We start from the raw sequence: 14,135 nt of genomic DNA on the forward strand, positions 1-14,135 counted from the left end.
TGACATTTCACGCTTGTTATGCTAATTTGGAGACCAAACCATTTTTTCGTCTAAGCTCTATCAAAGGCTTTTTGTTGCTTTTGTTTGTTTTGATTTGTTTTTTAAGGAAAAGCAGATCTAGGGCCATTAAAAGGAAAAAGAATTTAAAGCATACAAGATGAAGAAAAATAATGACTCTAACGCACATGAAACAAAAATTTAGCACCTGCCAATTGAGCACCACCTCTACCACTTCATAACTGTGTGATCTTGTCAAATCATTTAAGCTTTCTAAAAAAGCAGGGATAATAATAGCATCTTTCTCACAGAACTGTAGTGAGGATTAAATGAGCTTATGCTTATACATTGCTTAAGATATGTATAATGCTGGCATGTAGCCAGAACTCAATAAATATTATTAATAATGTAAATTATACATGTAATAATAATAACAATGATAATGTTGCTGCCATGGATGTCAGTGATCAAAAATCTAAATTACGAACTCTGTTTGGAACTCCTGTGAGATCTAGTACAAATCCCCTATACTTATGAGTATGTTCTGGCAAACAAGACTGAGAGAACAAGTAACTTGAAGAAGAGGTTGCAGTGTCCTGAGGCAAACATCTCCCTGCCTGCTACACCTTCCCACCATAAACACTACCACCATCTGGTCAACATACACGACCTTCTGTGAAGGTATTTTTTACATTATCCAGAGTCTTCTCTATGGGCGTGACTGTCATCCTTTTGTCCCTTCACCTAAACACCACCACTCCCATACTGAGTGGGGATAAAACTTCAACTAAGGTTAAGCAAAAACCTCAACCAGTGGTTTCAAATACGGCTTAATACAGAGACTCCAAAAATGGAGCTTTCTCTCTCCTTCTGTCAATTATTTTCTGTGCTGGTTTTATTTTCAGTGTCTGCAAGGTAGCAAGTTATCTGCCAGCAGGCCCAGGCTTACATTCTCCTTCAGGTTCACATTCATTAGAAGAAAGGTTGCCACTTTCAGAAGGTTCCTGAAGAATCCTGTCTGGACTAACTTGAGTCAGTGCCCATCCCTGAATTAATTCCTGAGACTATGAGGAAAAATTACTCTCTTTCTTTTTAAACTGACATTACAATTATTTTCCGTTTATAGACTTAATTTTTAGAGTTAAATTACTCTTTTTTAAAAGGTCTGTGATACCTCCTTTTTAAACTTCATTCCCCTCATCCAATACACCAATGAATCCTGTTGACTCTACCTCCAACTCATTCTGAATCTGTTCACTTCTTACCGGCCCCACTGCTGGCACCAAGATTTAAATCACCATTTTCTTATATCTGTACTACTTACTGGAATAGTCTTCAAAGCAGCCTCCCTGCTTCCGCTATTAGAAGCACTCTCTCACTCCTAAAGTCTGTTTTACAATAGCAGAGTGATATTTTAAAACATTTTCCAGATCATATCATGCTCCTGCTTCAAACCCTTCCTTGGTTTCCCAATGTCCTTAGAATAAAATCAACTTTTTACTATGGTCTACAAGGTCTCAGGTGACCTAGCCCAGCCCACCTCATCCCCCTTATCTCTTGCCATTCTCCTTTTGTTTAGCATGTTCCAGCTGCCTTGGTCTTCTTTGTGTTGCTCAAACATACCAAGCTTATTCCTACCTTAAGGGTTTTACAATTGAGGCTCTCCCATCATCTGCCTCCGTTCCTTTCTAACCAATGACTATTTTATTTTCCTTGTAAGCCTTATTACTACTAGAAATCATTTTATTTGTATATTTATTTACTTGTTTACTGTCTGTCTCCTCACCAGAACTAAATTTGGCTAAATTTCGTTTCTAAAAAGAGGATACTGGCAGGGGAGACCCACAGAATCAACAGAACAGTTGAAAACTCAAAAAGAAAAAAAAGGGTTCAGAAGGGACAGAAGCAGGGGAAGCAATAAGAACCCAGGTAGCAAGAAGAAACCAATTGGTCCCAACCATTTTTTCTACTCTTGTGTTGCTCCATGAAGATGCGATGTTCATGCAGAGAGTCTGGTTATACTAGTGTGGGTCTCATTACCCTCATCTATCCAGAAGAGGGCAGGGTACCTTAATAGACCATCGCATAAGACTTTAATAAAGCAATGGCAAAAAAAAGGGTAATTCTCCAAAGGAGATGTAGAGTTCTTGTCCAGAGAAAGGAGGAATGAGTAAATGCTCCCCCCTCCAAAAAAAAAAGCCAAAAAAAAAGAAAGAGAAAGAAAAACAAATGTCTGCAATAATCCCTGACGTGATACCTTGTCATCTAGAAGACATCTAATTTACTTTAATGTAAACTGATGTATGCCTAAGAAATGCAAACAGATTTTAATATTAACCTAAATCAAATAAAAGCAGAACGATACATCTTTTGAACATCTGTTCAAAACCATACAACACACTCAAAAGATATGCACTTAAATGTTTTCTCTCTTTTATGCCCCAGAAAGATTTAGTGGTCAGGATACAGTTCTGCAAGACACCTCCTTTTGGATGTCCCACATGAAAGTAATTCATTTCCCTGAAATCTACTTCTCCTACCATATTATCTCTCAGTAGATGACATTAGTAATCATTCCATAGTTGACCTAGAAATTTAAGAGTAATTCTTGTTTCCTTCCTCTTCTTCATTTCCCATACTTTATTGATCAACAAGTGCCATCAATTCTACCTCAGAAATTCTCAAATCTAGGGGCTTCCCTGGTGACGCAGTGGTTAAGAATCTGCCTGCCAATGCAGGGGACATAGGTTCGAGCCCTGGTCCGGGAAGATCCCACATGCCATGGAGCAACTAAGCCCGTGTGCCACAACTACTGAGCCTGCGTTCTAGAGCCTGTGGGCCACAACTACTGAGTCTCCACTCTAGAGCCTGTGAACCACAACTACTGAAGCCCGCATGCCCTAGAGCCTGCGTGCCACAATTACTGATTGTGCCGCAACTACTGAGCCCGCATGCCACAACTACTGAAGCCCATGTGCCTAGAGCCTGTGCTCTGCAACAATAGTAGCCACCACAATGAGAAGCCCGAGCACCGCAATGAAGACTAGCCCCCACTCACTGCAACTAGAGAAAGCCTGCGTGCAGCAATGAAGACCCAATGCAGCCAAAAATGAAAAATTAATTAATTAATTAATTAAAATTTTTTAAAAAAGAAATTCTCAAATCTATCCCTTCTTCACCATTCCTACTACCACTGCCTAAGTTCAGGCCCTTGTAACCTCAGACCCCAAACCATTTGTAACAGCTTCTTAGTTATCCTTTCTTTTCACTCAACCCACTTCACTCCATCTCCCACACAGTTGTCACACTTACGGTTCTAAAACAAAGATCTAAGTACATCACTACCCTGCTTTAAAACCTTCTATAGCTCCACACTGCTTATCAAAAACAAAAACCTAACCACCTTTGTGTCTTAGTTGGAGTGACAGAACACAAAAGTCTCTCAGAACTATTTATGAATGCAACAGTTCTTTAATTCAGTGGTTCTCTAAACTTGCTGTACATGAGTGCTTTTGTACATGAGGCTAGGGCCTCAATCTGAAAGAGTATGATTTAATTGGTCTGGAGTGGAGCCTGTACATAAGTTTTTAAAAATCTCCCTAGGTAATTCAAATGTATAGCCAGGGTTTAAAAATGCAATTTAAAAGATAACTAGAAAGCCACATTTACTTCCAAACAGCATGAAGTAACAGGGTCCATATTTATTACCACTCACCGCTGATAGGAATAACTAAAAACCTGGACAAAATATATAAAAGAAAGATTTTCAGACACTGGATATTAGGCAACACAGATAGTGATCCCAGAGAAAAGAGAAACAAAGTGAGGCACATAACTGCCCTAGTTTACTTCTTGGAGAGAGTTTATAGTTGGTAGTGGTAAGACAGGGAGCCAAGGCAGAGCCTAGTTATCTCCCTAGGTTGAGATAAAGCTAGGAACTTGGGAAGGCCAAGGTAGCAAAAGTTCATAGAGCAGAGTACCAGAAAAGAGAGAAAATTCCGGAGATCTGCAAAGCAACCCCCTTGAGTATTCAGCTGTGTACTGATCAGCATGTTTGTATGAGGAAACTAAGGCTGGGGTAAGAATCACACAAGAGAATCAGAGGGACGATCTTCTTGGCTCATACAGGATGAGAAGAGTTTGTTTTTCCAGCAACAGAAGTAGAAAAAATTTTCATAATTCATGGGATATTGGGTAGAGTACTCAAAGAAGTATCAGCCCAGTAAAGGGGAAAGTTATGAAATGTTTCTTTGGTTCCACCTAACAAACCTTAAAAACAAGACCCAAAAGGGTCAAACTATTTCAAAGCAACTTAACTATGTCCCAGAATAAAGCTCAAGAATAATTACAGAAATAAAAAATTATCTAGAATCCAACAATAAAATGCTCAGTATGTGGCAGCTGATCAAATATTACCAGGTATACAAAGAAGCAGGAAAACACTACTCAAAATGAAGAGAAAAATCAATCACATAAATCACTAGAAACATACTAGGAACTGACATGGATGTTAGAATTAAAACCATTTTTATAACATTCCATATATTCAAGAAGGTAGAATAAAGATTGACCAAGTTAAGTAAAATATATGGGAGTTATTTTTTTAAAAGACACAAATCAAACTTCTAGTGATGAAAAAGATATTATCTGAGATGAAAAATACACTGCATGGGATTAAGAGCAATTTAGACACTGCAGAAGAAAAGATTAGTGAACTTGAAGACATACGAATAAAAATAATCCAAAATAAAACAGAGAGAAAAAAGACTTTAAAAAAAGAACAAAGCATCAGTGATCTGTGGGGAAAATTCAAGTGGTCTAATACATGTGTAACTAGAGTTCCCAAACGAAAAAAGTTAGAAGGGGTGACAAAAAATTTTCAAAGAAATAATGGCTGAAAATTGTCCAACTTTAATGAAAACTATAAGCTCCACAAAGCCAAAGCACAAGAAACATGAAAATAACTACACCAAGGTACATTGTAATCAAATTGCTTAAGATCAGTGATAAAGGAGAAAAATTTTAAAACATTGAGGAGGAAAAAACCTCCATTATGTACAGAGGAAAAAAGATAAGAATGAGAGCAGAATTATCATCAGAAAAATTGCACGCTAAAAGATAGCATAACAACATCCTTAAAAGACTGAAAAAAAAAGTTACCTAGAATTCTATAACTAGCAGAGTAGACTTCTTACGTGTGCAACTTGTATAGTCACACAGGGTACTACGCTCAAAAAGACTGTGTTTGGTTTAATATTCTGCTGTTTTTTGTTTTTTTGTTTTTTCTGGATCTTAGATCCCCGACCAGGGATTGAACCAAGGCCCTGGCAGTAAAAGTGCCGAGTTCTAACCACTGGACCACCAGGGAATTCCCCTAATATTCTGCTGTTGATGGCTTGAAGTTCTTAATAATTCTGAAGAGAGGGCTCTACATTTTCATTTTGCTTTGGGCCCCATAAATTATGTAGTCAGTCCTAATAACCAGCAAAAATATCTTTTAAACATGAAGGTGTAAAAAACACTTTGTCAGACACACAAAATCTGAAAGGATTCCCCAACAGTTTATCTGCACAATAAGAATAAGAAATGTTAAAGAAATTCTTTCAAGCAGAAGGGGAATGATACAAGATTGAAATCTAGATCTAAGCAAATTAATAAAGAAAACTGGAAATGGGAAATATGTGAGTAAATGTGAGACCTTAGAAAATATTATTAGGAAAATGAAAATCAAAACCACAGTGAGATTCCACTTCACACTCATTAAGATGGCTATTACTAAAACAAAAAAAACAAAAAAACCAGAAAATAACTAGTGTTGGTGAGGATGTGGAGAAATCAGAACCTTTGTGCACTATTGGTAATGTAAAATGGTGCAGTCGCTGTAGGAAATAGTATGGGAGTTCCACATAGAATTGCCACATAATTCAGCAATTCCACTTCTGAGTAAATATTCAAAAGAATTGAAAGCAGGGACTCAAACAGGTATTTGTACACCAGCGTTCATAGAAGATTCACAATAGCCAAAAGGCAGCAACAACCCAAATGTCCATCAGTGAAGGAATGGATAAACAGAATGTGATGTATACATATAATGGTATATTATTCAGCCTTTAAAAAAGAACAGAATGCTGACACATGCTACAACATGGATGAACCTTGAAGACATTATGCTAATAATTTTCCTTCGAATTCTATCAAACATTTAAGGAAGAAATAGTGCCAATTCTACACAAACTCTCCCCCAAAAATTGAAGAAGAGGGAGTATTTCCCAACTCATTTTATGAGGAAAACATTACCCTTATACCAAATCCAGACAAAGACATTACAAGTGAAGAATACAAACCAATATCCCTCCTGAACATAGATGCAAAAATTCTTAACAAAATTTCGGCAGCTCTAATCCAACAGTATAGAAAGGATAGTATATCATGACTAAGTGGGATTTACTCCAGGAACTCAATGTTGATTTTAATATTCTTAATCAATGTAATTCACCATATTAATAGAATAAAAAAGAAAAATTATTTTACCTCATCAGAGGTAAAATCAAACATCCATTCCTAATGAAAACTCACAGAAAATTATGAATGGAAGAGAACTTCCTCAATGTGATGAAAAGTACCTATGAAAAACCTACAGGTATAAACTTAATGGTAAAAGAATGAATGCCTTCCTCTTAAGATCAGTAACAAGGCAAAGTATGTTTGCTTTTACTATTTCAATTCAACTTTGTACTAGAGGTGCTAGCTAGTGCAATAAGGCAAAATAAATAAAGACATAGAGATTGGAAAGAAAGAAGTAAAACTGTCTCTCTGTCTCTCTCTGTCTCTTCCACCTTCCCTCCCTCTTCCTCTCTTTGTGTGGATGACATAATTATTATGTAGAAAATTCTATGGAATCTACAAAAAATCTACTAGAACTAAATAGTGAATTTAGCAAAGCTACAGGATATAAGATGAGTATACAAAAAACAGTATAAACTAGCAATGAACAATCAGAAATTGAAATTTTAAAGACATTATCATTTATAATAGAATTAAAGATATGAAGAATTTAAGCATGTGTCTCGTAAGATATGTAAATTCTATATGCTAAAAACCATAAAACAGTGTTGAGAAAAAGTAAAGGAGAACTAAATGAGGGTTTTTCAACCTCACTCACTATTGATGTTTTGGGCTGGATGGTTCTTCATTGTTAGAACTGTTCTATGTATTGTAGATTATTAACCAGTATTCCTGACTTCTATTTACTAAATGCCAGTATCACCCTTGCTGTGAGTTAGGATAATCAAAAATGTGTCCAGATACTGTCAAATGTCCTTTGTGAGTCATAATTGTCCCCAGTTGAGAACTACTGACCTAAATAAATGAAGAGATATACCATGTTTACGGATCAGAAGGCTCAATATTGTTAAAATATCAATTCTCTCCAAATTAATATATAGACTTCAATACAATCCCATTCAAATTCCCAGCAGGCCTTTTGTCTGTGTTGACCAGTGGATTCCAAAATGTATATGGAAATGCAAAGCACCTAGTATAGCCCAAACAATTTTGAATAAGAAGAATGAAATTGGAGGATTTGCACTACATTATTTCAAGACTTACAAAGCTATAGTAATCAAGATAGTATGCTATTGGTCTAAAGATAGACAAATGGATCAATGGAACAGAATAGAAAATTCAGACATAGACTTACATATATATGGTCAATTGATTTCAATAAAAGTGCTAAGGCAATTAAATGGAGAAAGGATAGATATCTTAAGAAACAGTGTTGGAACAACACTACATGCAAAAAAAAGAACCTTGATCAATACCTTGTACTAGATACAAAAGTTAACTCAAAATGGATCATAGACCTAAATGTAAAACATGAAACTATAAAACTTCTAGAAGAAAACATAGGAAAATATTTTTGTGACCTTGGGTTAAGTAATGGTGTCTTAAATGTAACATTAAAAGCAAAATTCTTAAAAGAAGAATTTGATAGTTTGGACTTACTTTAGCAAAATTTTAAAAACTTCTGGCCTTCAAAAGATACTGTTACTAAAATGAAAAGACAAACTATAGATTGGGAGAAAATAGTTACAAAGTACATATATAATAAAAACCTGTATTTAGAATAAAGAACTCTCAGATTTAACAATAAAAAAGCAAACAACTCCACAAAAATGGGCAAAAAATGTTAACACTTCACCAAAAATATACAGATGGTAATAAAGCACGTGAAAAGATGTTCAATATCAGTTGTCAATGGGAATTGCAAATCAAAATCATAATAAGATACCATTTCACACTCACTAGAATGGCTATCATAAAAAAAGACAGTAACAAATGTCAGCAAGGATGTGGAGAAATAGGGACCTTCATACATCTCTACTGGGAATGTAAAAGGTAAAATCCCTTTGACAAAGATTTTGGCAATTTCCTAAGAAGTTAAACATATGCCTACTGTTCTGCTCCTAGAAATTTACCCAAGATAAATGAAAGCATATGTACACACAAAGACTTGTACATGAATATTCACAGCAGCTTTATCTGTAATAGCCATAAAACTGGAAACAACCCAACAGCTGGTGAATGAATAAACTAATTGTGGTATATCCATACAATGGAATACTACTCAGCAATGAAAGAAAATGAACTATTGATACCCACAACAGTATGGATAAATCTTAAAATAACTAAGCTGAGTGAAAGAAGTCAGGCAAAAACAAAGAGTTCATGCTGTATAATCCCATTTATATAAAATTCTAGAAAAAGCAACTATCATATAGTGACAAAAGGACCAGTGGTTGCCTGTGTGTTACTGGGGCAAGACGAGACAGAAGGGAGGGATTATAAAAGGGCAGAAGGAAACTTAATAGGATGATGGACATGTCATGATTTCACAGGTATGTATTGATACACATATTGAGACTTGTCAAATTGTACATTTTAAATTTGCCCAGTTTACTGTATGTCAATTACATCTCAATAAAGCAGCAATAAAAAGAAAATAACAAAAAGAGAGATGGCTAAAGAGACACAATGGTTGAAGTTTGATGTTAGAAGTGTACTGATCCTTGTTTGACATGATTTCCCACCACCCCCAACCTCCAATAGTTGCCTGCTGGTTCCAGGCTATCCACCTAGAATGTGCAATCTGCTAGGCTTCACAAGTGCCCATTGAGGCACATTGCCATAATCTGGCAACTCACTTCATTCCTCTTTTTAAATAGTTGTATACTTGAAAGAGGAAAACCTTTGAATTAAATCCTCATAGAAAAGTTCTATCACAGCATGCGTCTCACTTCAATAAGGCATTTTCCCAGGGTCATACATTTTGCTTACATCCCTCTGATAAAATTTACTTCCTGAGAGAGTGGCATGGACATATATACACTACCAAATGTAAAATGGATAGCTAGTGGGAAGCTGCCGCATAGCACAGGGAGATCAGCTCCGTGCTTTGTGACCACCTAGAGGGGTGGGATAGGGAGGGTGGGAGGGAGACACAAGAGGGAGGATATATGGGGATGTATGTATATGTATAGCTGATTCACTTTGTTATACAGCAGAAGCTAACTCGCCATTGTAAAGCAATTATACTCCAATAAAGATGTTAAAAAATAATAATAAAAATAAAATAAAATTTAAAATAAAATAAAATAAAATTTACTTCCCATCCAACCCTGGCTTTGTTATCTTGTTAGGCCAGAAAAAGTTCATCTGTGTGTCTGAAGCCCTCTCTAATCCTCTGCCTCTTAGCGCCATAACCAGTTACCATTAACCACGTGGTTCATATTACCAGCATGTAGGGGCTATAACAAGGTCCCCCAGCCCCACTTCCCTATACCCCCATCATGAATTTTGCCTAAGGAAAGTAAGCTTGCCATTTGGAATTTAAACTTTACAATGAAGACAAACTGGTTCAGAGAAGAAATATGCAGACGCTTGAAACAGACATAAAGATTCCCAAGCCAAACAGACCATTACCTGAAGTAATAACATGTCAGCGAAAAAAAGAACGTGCACATGAGAAGAGAGGTTGATCATTAATGCCACTCACTATCCAGGGAAGAAAGAACCCATCTGTATCCTTTGATACTCTGTTTGAAGCTATTACTTTTTTTTTAAATTTAGAATTCACTGATTAATTCTCCTTATTCTAAATTCAAGTTTCACAAACAACATTTTGATTATAATTTGGCTTCCAAATGTGGCAAGTATGCCAAGAGACCTCACTTAAATAAAAAAAGAGGGTCTAGTTCCCTAAGATGACTCCTCATTATAAATTAGTAATTTGCCATTCTAGGTTTATATAGTAGTCTTGTATGTATTTATTTTTTATTTCCACAGTCCATTTTACTGTTATAGGCCTTTTTCTGTACTGTAGTTAGGTGAGCAGAGTTTAGAACTATAGATTCTCAACTACCTGAGGGTAGTTTTGCATCCAGTTTTGTACTGGCCTCCACCATCATTGCTTGATTTAAAAAAAAACCAAAAAAACACTGAATTAAAATGAGCTGCTTACTTCCATTTTTAGTTGATTGGGAGTTAGAAAATTGGATACCAAAGACACTCCTTCCCAAGTGCAAGCCTCTAATACTCATAAACCTCTAGTACTATAGCTAAGACAGGTTTGTTGGGTTTTTTTTTTTTAATATTGAGTAGTTTTTTTTGTTTGTTTGCTTGGTTTTGGTTTCTTTTTTTAATTTTATTTTTTGGCTGCTTTGGGTCTTTGTTGCTGCGTGTGGGCTTTCTCTAGTTGCGGCGAGTGGGGGCTACTCTTCATTGAGGTGCGCGGGCTTCTCATTGCGGTGGCTTCTCTTTGTTGGGGAGCACGAGCTCTAGGTGGGTGGGCTTCAGTAGTTGCAGCACGCGGGCCCTAGAGCACAGGCTCAGTATTTGTGGCACACGGGCTTAGTTGCTCTGTGGCATGTGGGATCTTCCCAGACCAGGTCTTGAACCCAAGTCCCCTGCACTGGCAGGCAGATTCTTAACCACTGCGCCACGAGGGAAGTCCAAGACAGGTATGTTTTTAAAAGTATGTTGCACATTCCTAGAAAACTGATTTAAAATGAGGGTCAGAGTAGCACCAACCTCAGTGAAGTTTCTGACACTGTTTCATTTGAGTATTCCTGAAATGTTTAAAAACATTTCAAGCCTCATCACATCAACTAAGATGAATGTAGAGATATGTCAGGTGAATAACTATTAAGGAAATAATGAAAGCATATACCTTCTATTTTAACAATTAAACCACAATTTAGAGAACTAATTCTAACACTACAAACTTTTTGTTACCAAGCACAGAAAGAAAAATCACATCTTTAGGATAAGGAGTCATGACACATTTAAAATTTTGCAATGGCCCATGAGCCACAACTACTGAGCCTGCGCGTCTGGAGCCTGTGCTCCGCAACAAGAGAGGCCGCGATAGTGAGAGGCCCGCGCACCGCGATGAAGAGTGGCCCCCACTTGCCGCAACTAGAGAAAGCCCTCGCACAGAAACGAGGACCCAGCACAGCCATAAATAACAAAATAAATAAATAAAACATTTTTAAAAAGTAATTATGTTTGGGCTAAAATTCCACTTTATAAAAAATCAAATAATGAATACTTCTTGCTTCATTCCTTCTTAAAAGCAATAATTTATCATGAGTTTCTTAATAGAAATGTGATTCCTTTAAGTACTGTTAACTGAATAGTCTGACTCAGTTTTCTCAGATAAACAGTGGACAGTGTGATGAATAAATACAATTGTCTGTGAATAAATTAAGTTTCCTCATTCACAAATAAAACATAGTCTTGAACACAAAATACAGATCCCATTAATATTTAGTTCTGTAATTAATACTCAAAAGACCCAAATCCTGATTTTATGCATAGGAAACAGGCCTAGAGAAATGAAGAAACTTTTTTCAGATCCCAGTTGGTTAATGGCAGCTTAGACACTGAAACCACTATTGCCTTGTAGTTTGATTTATGAGTGCTAGCTTCGCATAAAAGAGTAAGCTAAAGATGCTCTGACAAGGAAATGTTTATTTCAAAAAGTCAGCAGCACAATCTGTCTCTTCTCCAAAAAAAATAGTATGTATGGCAGACTTTCATCCTGCTGCTGCTACATGAAGAAAATTTGGGCCTAATTTGTCTGGTCTTCCAAGCCAGAGCAACAGAAGTGACTGGGTTTAGGTGGGGCTCATCTTGCTCGGCGTCATCCAGCCAATAGGCAAGGCTCCAGCTCTGCAGGAGAAGAGAGGTCGCCTAGGAAGGAAGAACCATCACCAACCCCCACCCTGCTGTCTGTATCTAAGATTGGGAGGCAAAAAAAAGGATAAGATAAGGCAGTGGGTACTCTTTCAACAGTACACCCACACACATTTCCTAGTCCTTTATCTTCTTTACCATTCTTAGCGCTTCCAACCTGGCATGGCCTTCTGAATCATGTGTTCATCTCTCCTTTGACTCGACCCAACCGTCATGGCCTTCCATCTCACCTCCACCAACAAAGCCGTTGACTACACGTTAAGCAAAGACCTTGGGGTAGAGACTGGGTTTCCTAAGCTTTAGTCCGGTACAATCCAGCGCCACACCTGTATTTCTAGGCAACTCCCTACTGTCTCTCCCCCACCCGTCCCCGCCACCAGCCCCATCACCCCCCTGTCACCAGCCGTGCCCTCCAACTTGCTCCAAGCTAATGTCACTCTGTGCCAACCCCTCCCAAGCGCTCGGGGCTGCAGCCCGTGGGTCCCAGCCCCGAAAGCGGTTCTCCTAACCCAGCGCAAAGGGCGCCGCCACTCCCGGTGCGGTCTGCAGCCTCCGGGGCTCCCGCGCTGCTCTCACCTCATCCAGGGTGCGGCTGCTGCGGCTGCCTCTTCCTCCTCGGCCGCTGCTGCCCAGCTCCCGGACGGCTCGGGATGCCGTCGTTCCCGGCCGGGAGACTGCCGTGAGGACTGCGGGGTTCGCGCCGCGTCCCTGGACCAGTAGGGCGCGTGGCGCGCCCGGCTGGACGCGCGGCAGCAGCAGCCGCAGTCGCAGCGGCGGCGGCTGCAGGACCCGCTGTCAGTCCTCTTCATGAATTTCACGGGCCTGGCCAGCCCAGTCCTGGTTACCGTCCTTGCTTGGTTTTCCTAAGGTCTTCCCGCACTGCCAGGGCGCATCCTCTGGGCGTGGGTGACCATCCACTCCAGTTGCCACTGCCGTGGTGGAGACCTGGAAAGACCAGGCCTCCTCCGCGGCTGCCTCGGCCACCTGCTCCGCCCAGATTGCTTCGGTCCCTCTCGCACAAACACCCGCCGCTGCCTCTTAACCCTCTGTCATCTCCCCCTTTTCTCTCCACCCACCACCTCAACCTGGAGAGCTTTTCATTCCCAGACCTGCTTTCTTTTTTCTTCCTGTCTCCTTCATTGTCACCGTCCTCAATTTCCAACCTCAAAAAGTTTCTCCTTTTCTCATTCCCTCTCTCCATATTTTCCTGGTTTTTTGTCCTCCACCCTCCAAATCAGTCATCCTCTTATATTTTATATTATTCTCCTCAGAATCATTACTTCTCCAGGTTGTTGTCTAGCCTCCTTTCCCTCTCTTCCCTTCTTATCCCCTCATTTAAAATCTTTTCCTTTCAATTTTTCCTTTAGTTATTGTAACAAACCTTTCTCCTAAACAACCTCAATTTTCCTTTCTGTTGAGACTTTCTGATTGTCATTTTTCATGAAGAACTCATAGTAAACTATATATAGCTTGGTATACACCATCAAGTCAGAGGGAGTTTTCATGGTTAAAAAAAAGTTCATAGGTCAAATAAATCATCCACTAAATGTTTGTTCTGAAAACCCTTTTCTTATATTCAAGTGTCCTCTAAGAATGGAAGCTGAGTCTCCAGCAAAGCAGAACGCTCCTGCTGCACTATTCTATACAGAAGGCCCCTGCTTACTGGTTCCACTTAATTTTTCGACTTTACCATGGTGTGAAAGCGATATGCATTCAGTAGAAACCAGATTTAGAGCTTTGAATTTTGATCTTTTCCTGGGCTAGAGATATGGGGTAATACTCCCTGGTGATGCTGGGCTCCCAGTCAGATACATTAATAACCATTCTGTACCCATACAACCAGTCTGTTTTTCACTTTCTGTATAGTATTCAATAAATTACAT

General features: G+C 38.6%; 1 protein-coding gene across 3 annotated transcripts in view; it reads right to left on the reverse strand.

Annotated features, from left to right (window-relative positions):
- The window catches only part of PDE4DIP (phosphodiesterase 4D interacting protein), a 216,511-nt gene extending 203,435 nt beyond the window's left edge, over window positions 1–13,076 (reverse strand). For all 3 annotated transcript variants that reach the window (XM_082457572.1, XM_082457570.1, XM_082457569.1), the window contains exon 1: window positions 12,829–13,076. In XM_082457572.1, the coding sequence (XP_082313698.1) occupies window positions 12,829–13,061 (233 nt within the window). In that variant the 5' untranslated portion in view covers window positions 13,062–13,076. The remainder of the gene's footprint in view (window positions 1–12,828) is intronic.
- Between the last annotated feature and the right edge of the window lie 1,059 nt (window positions 13,077–14,135).

Source organism: Balaenoptera physalus, assembly GCF_965194825.1.
Source record: "Balaenoptera physalus genome assembly, chromosome: 1".
NCBI classification, from domain to species: Eukaryota; Metazoa; Chordata; class Mammalia; order Artiodactyla; family Balaenopteridae; genus Balaenoptera; species Balaenoptera physalus.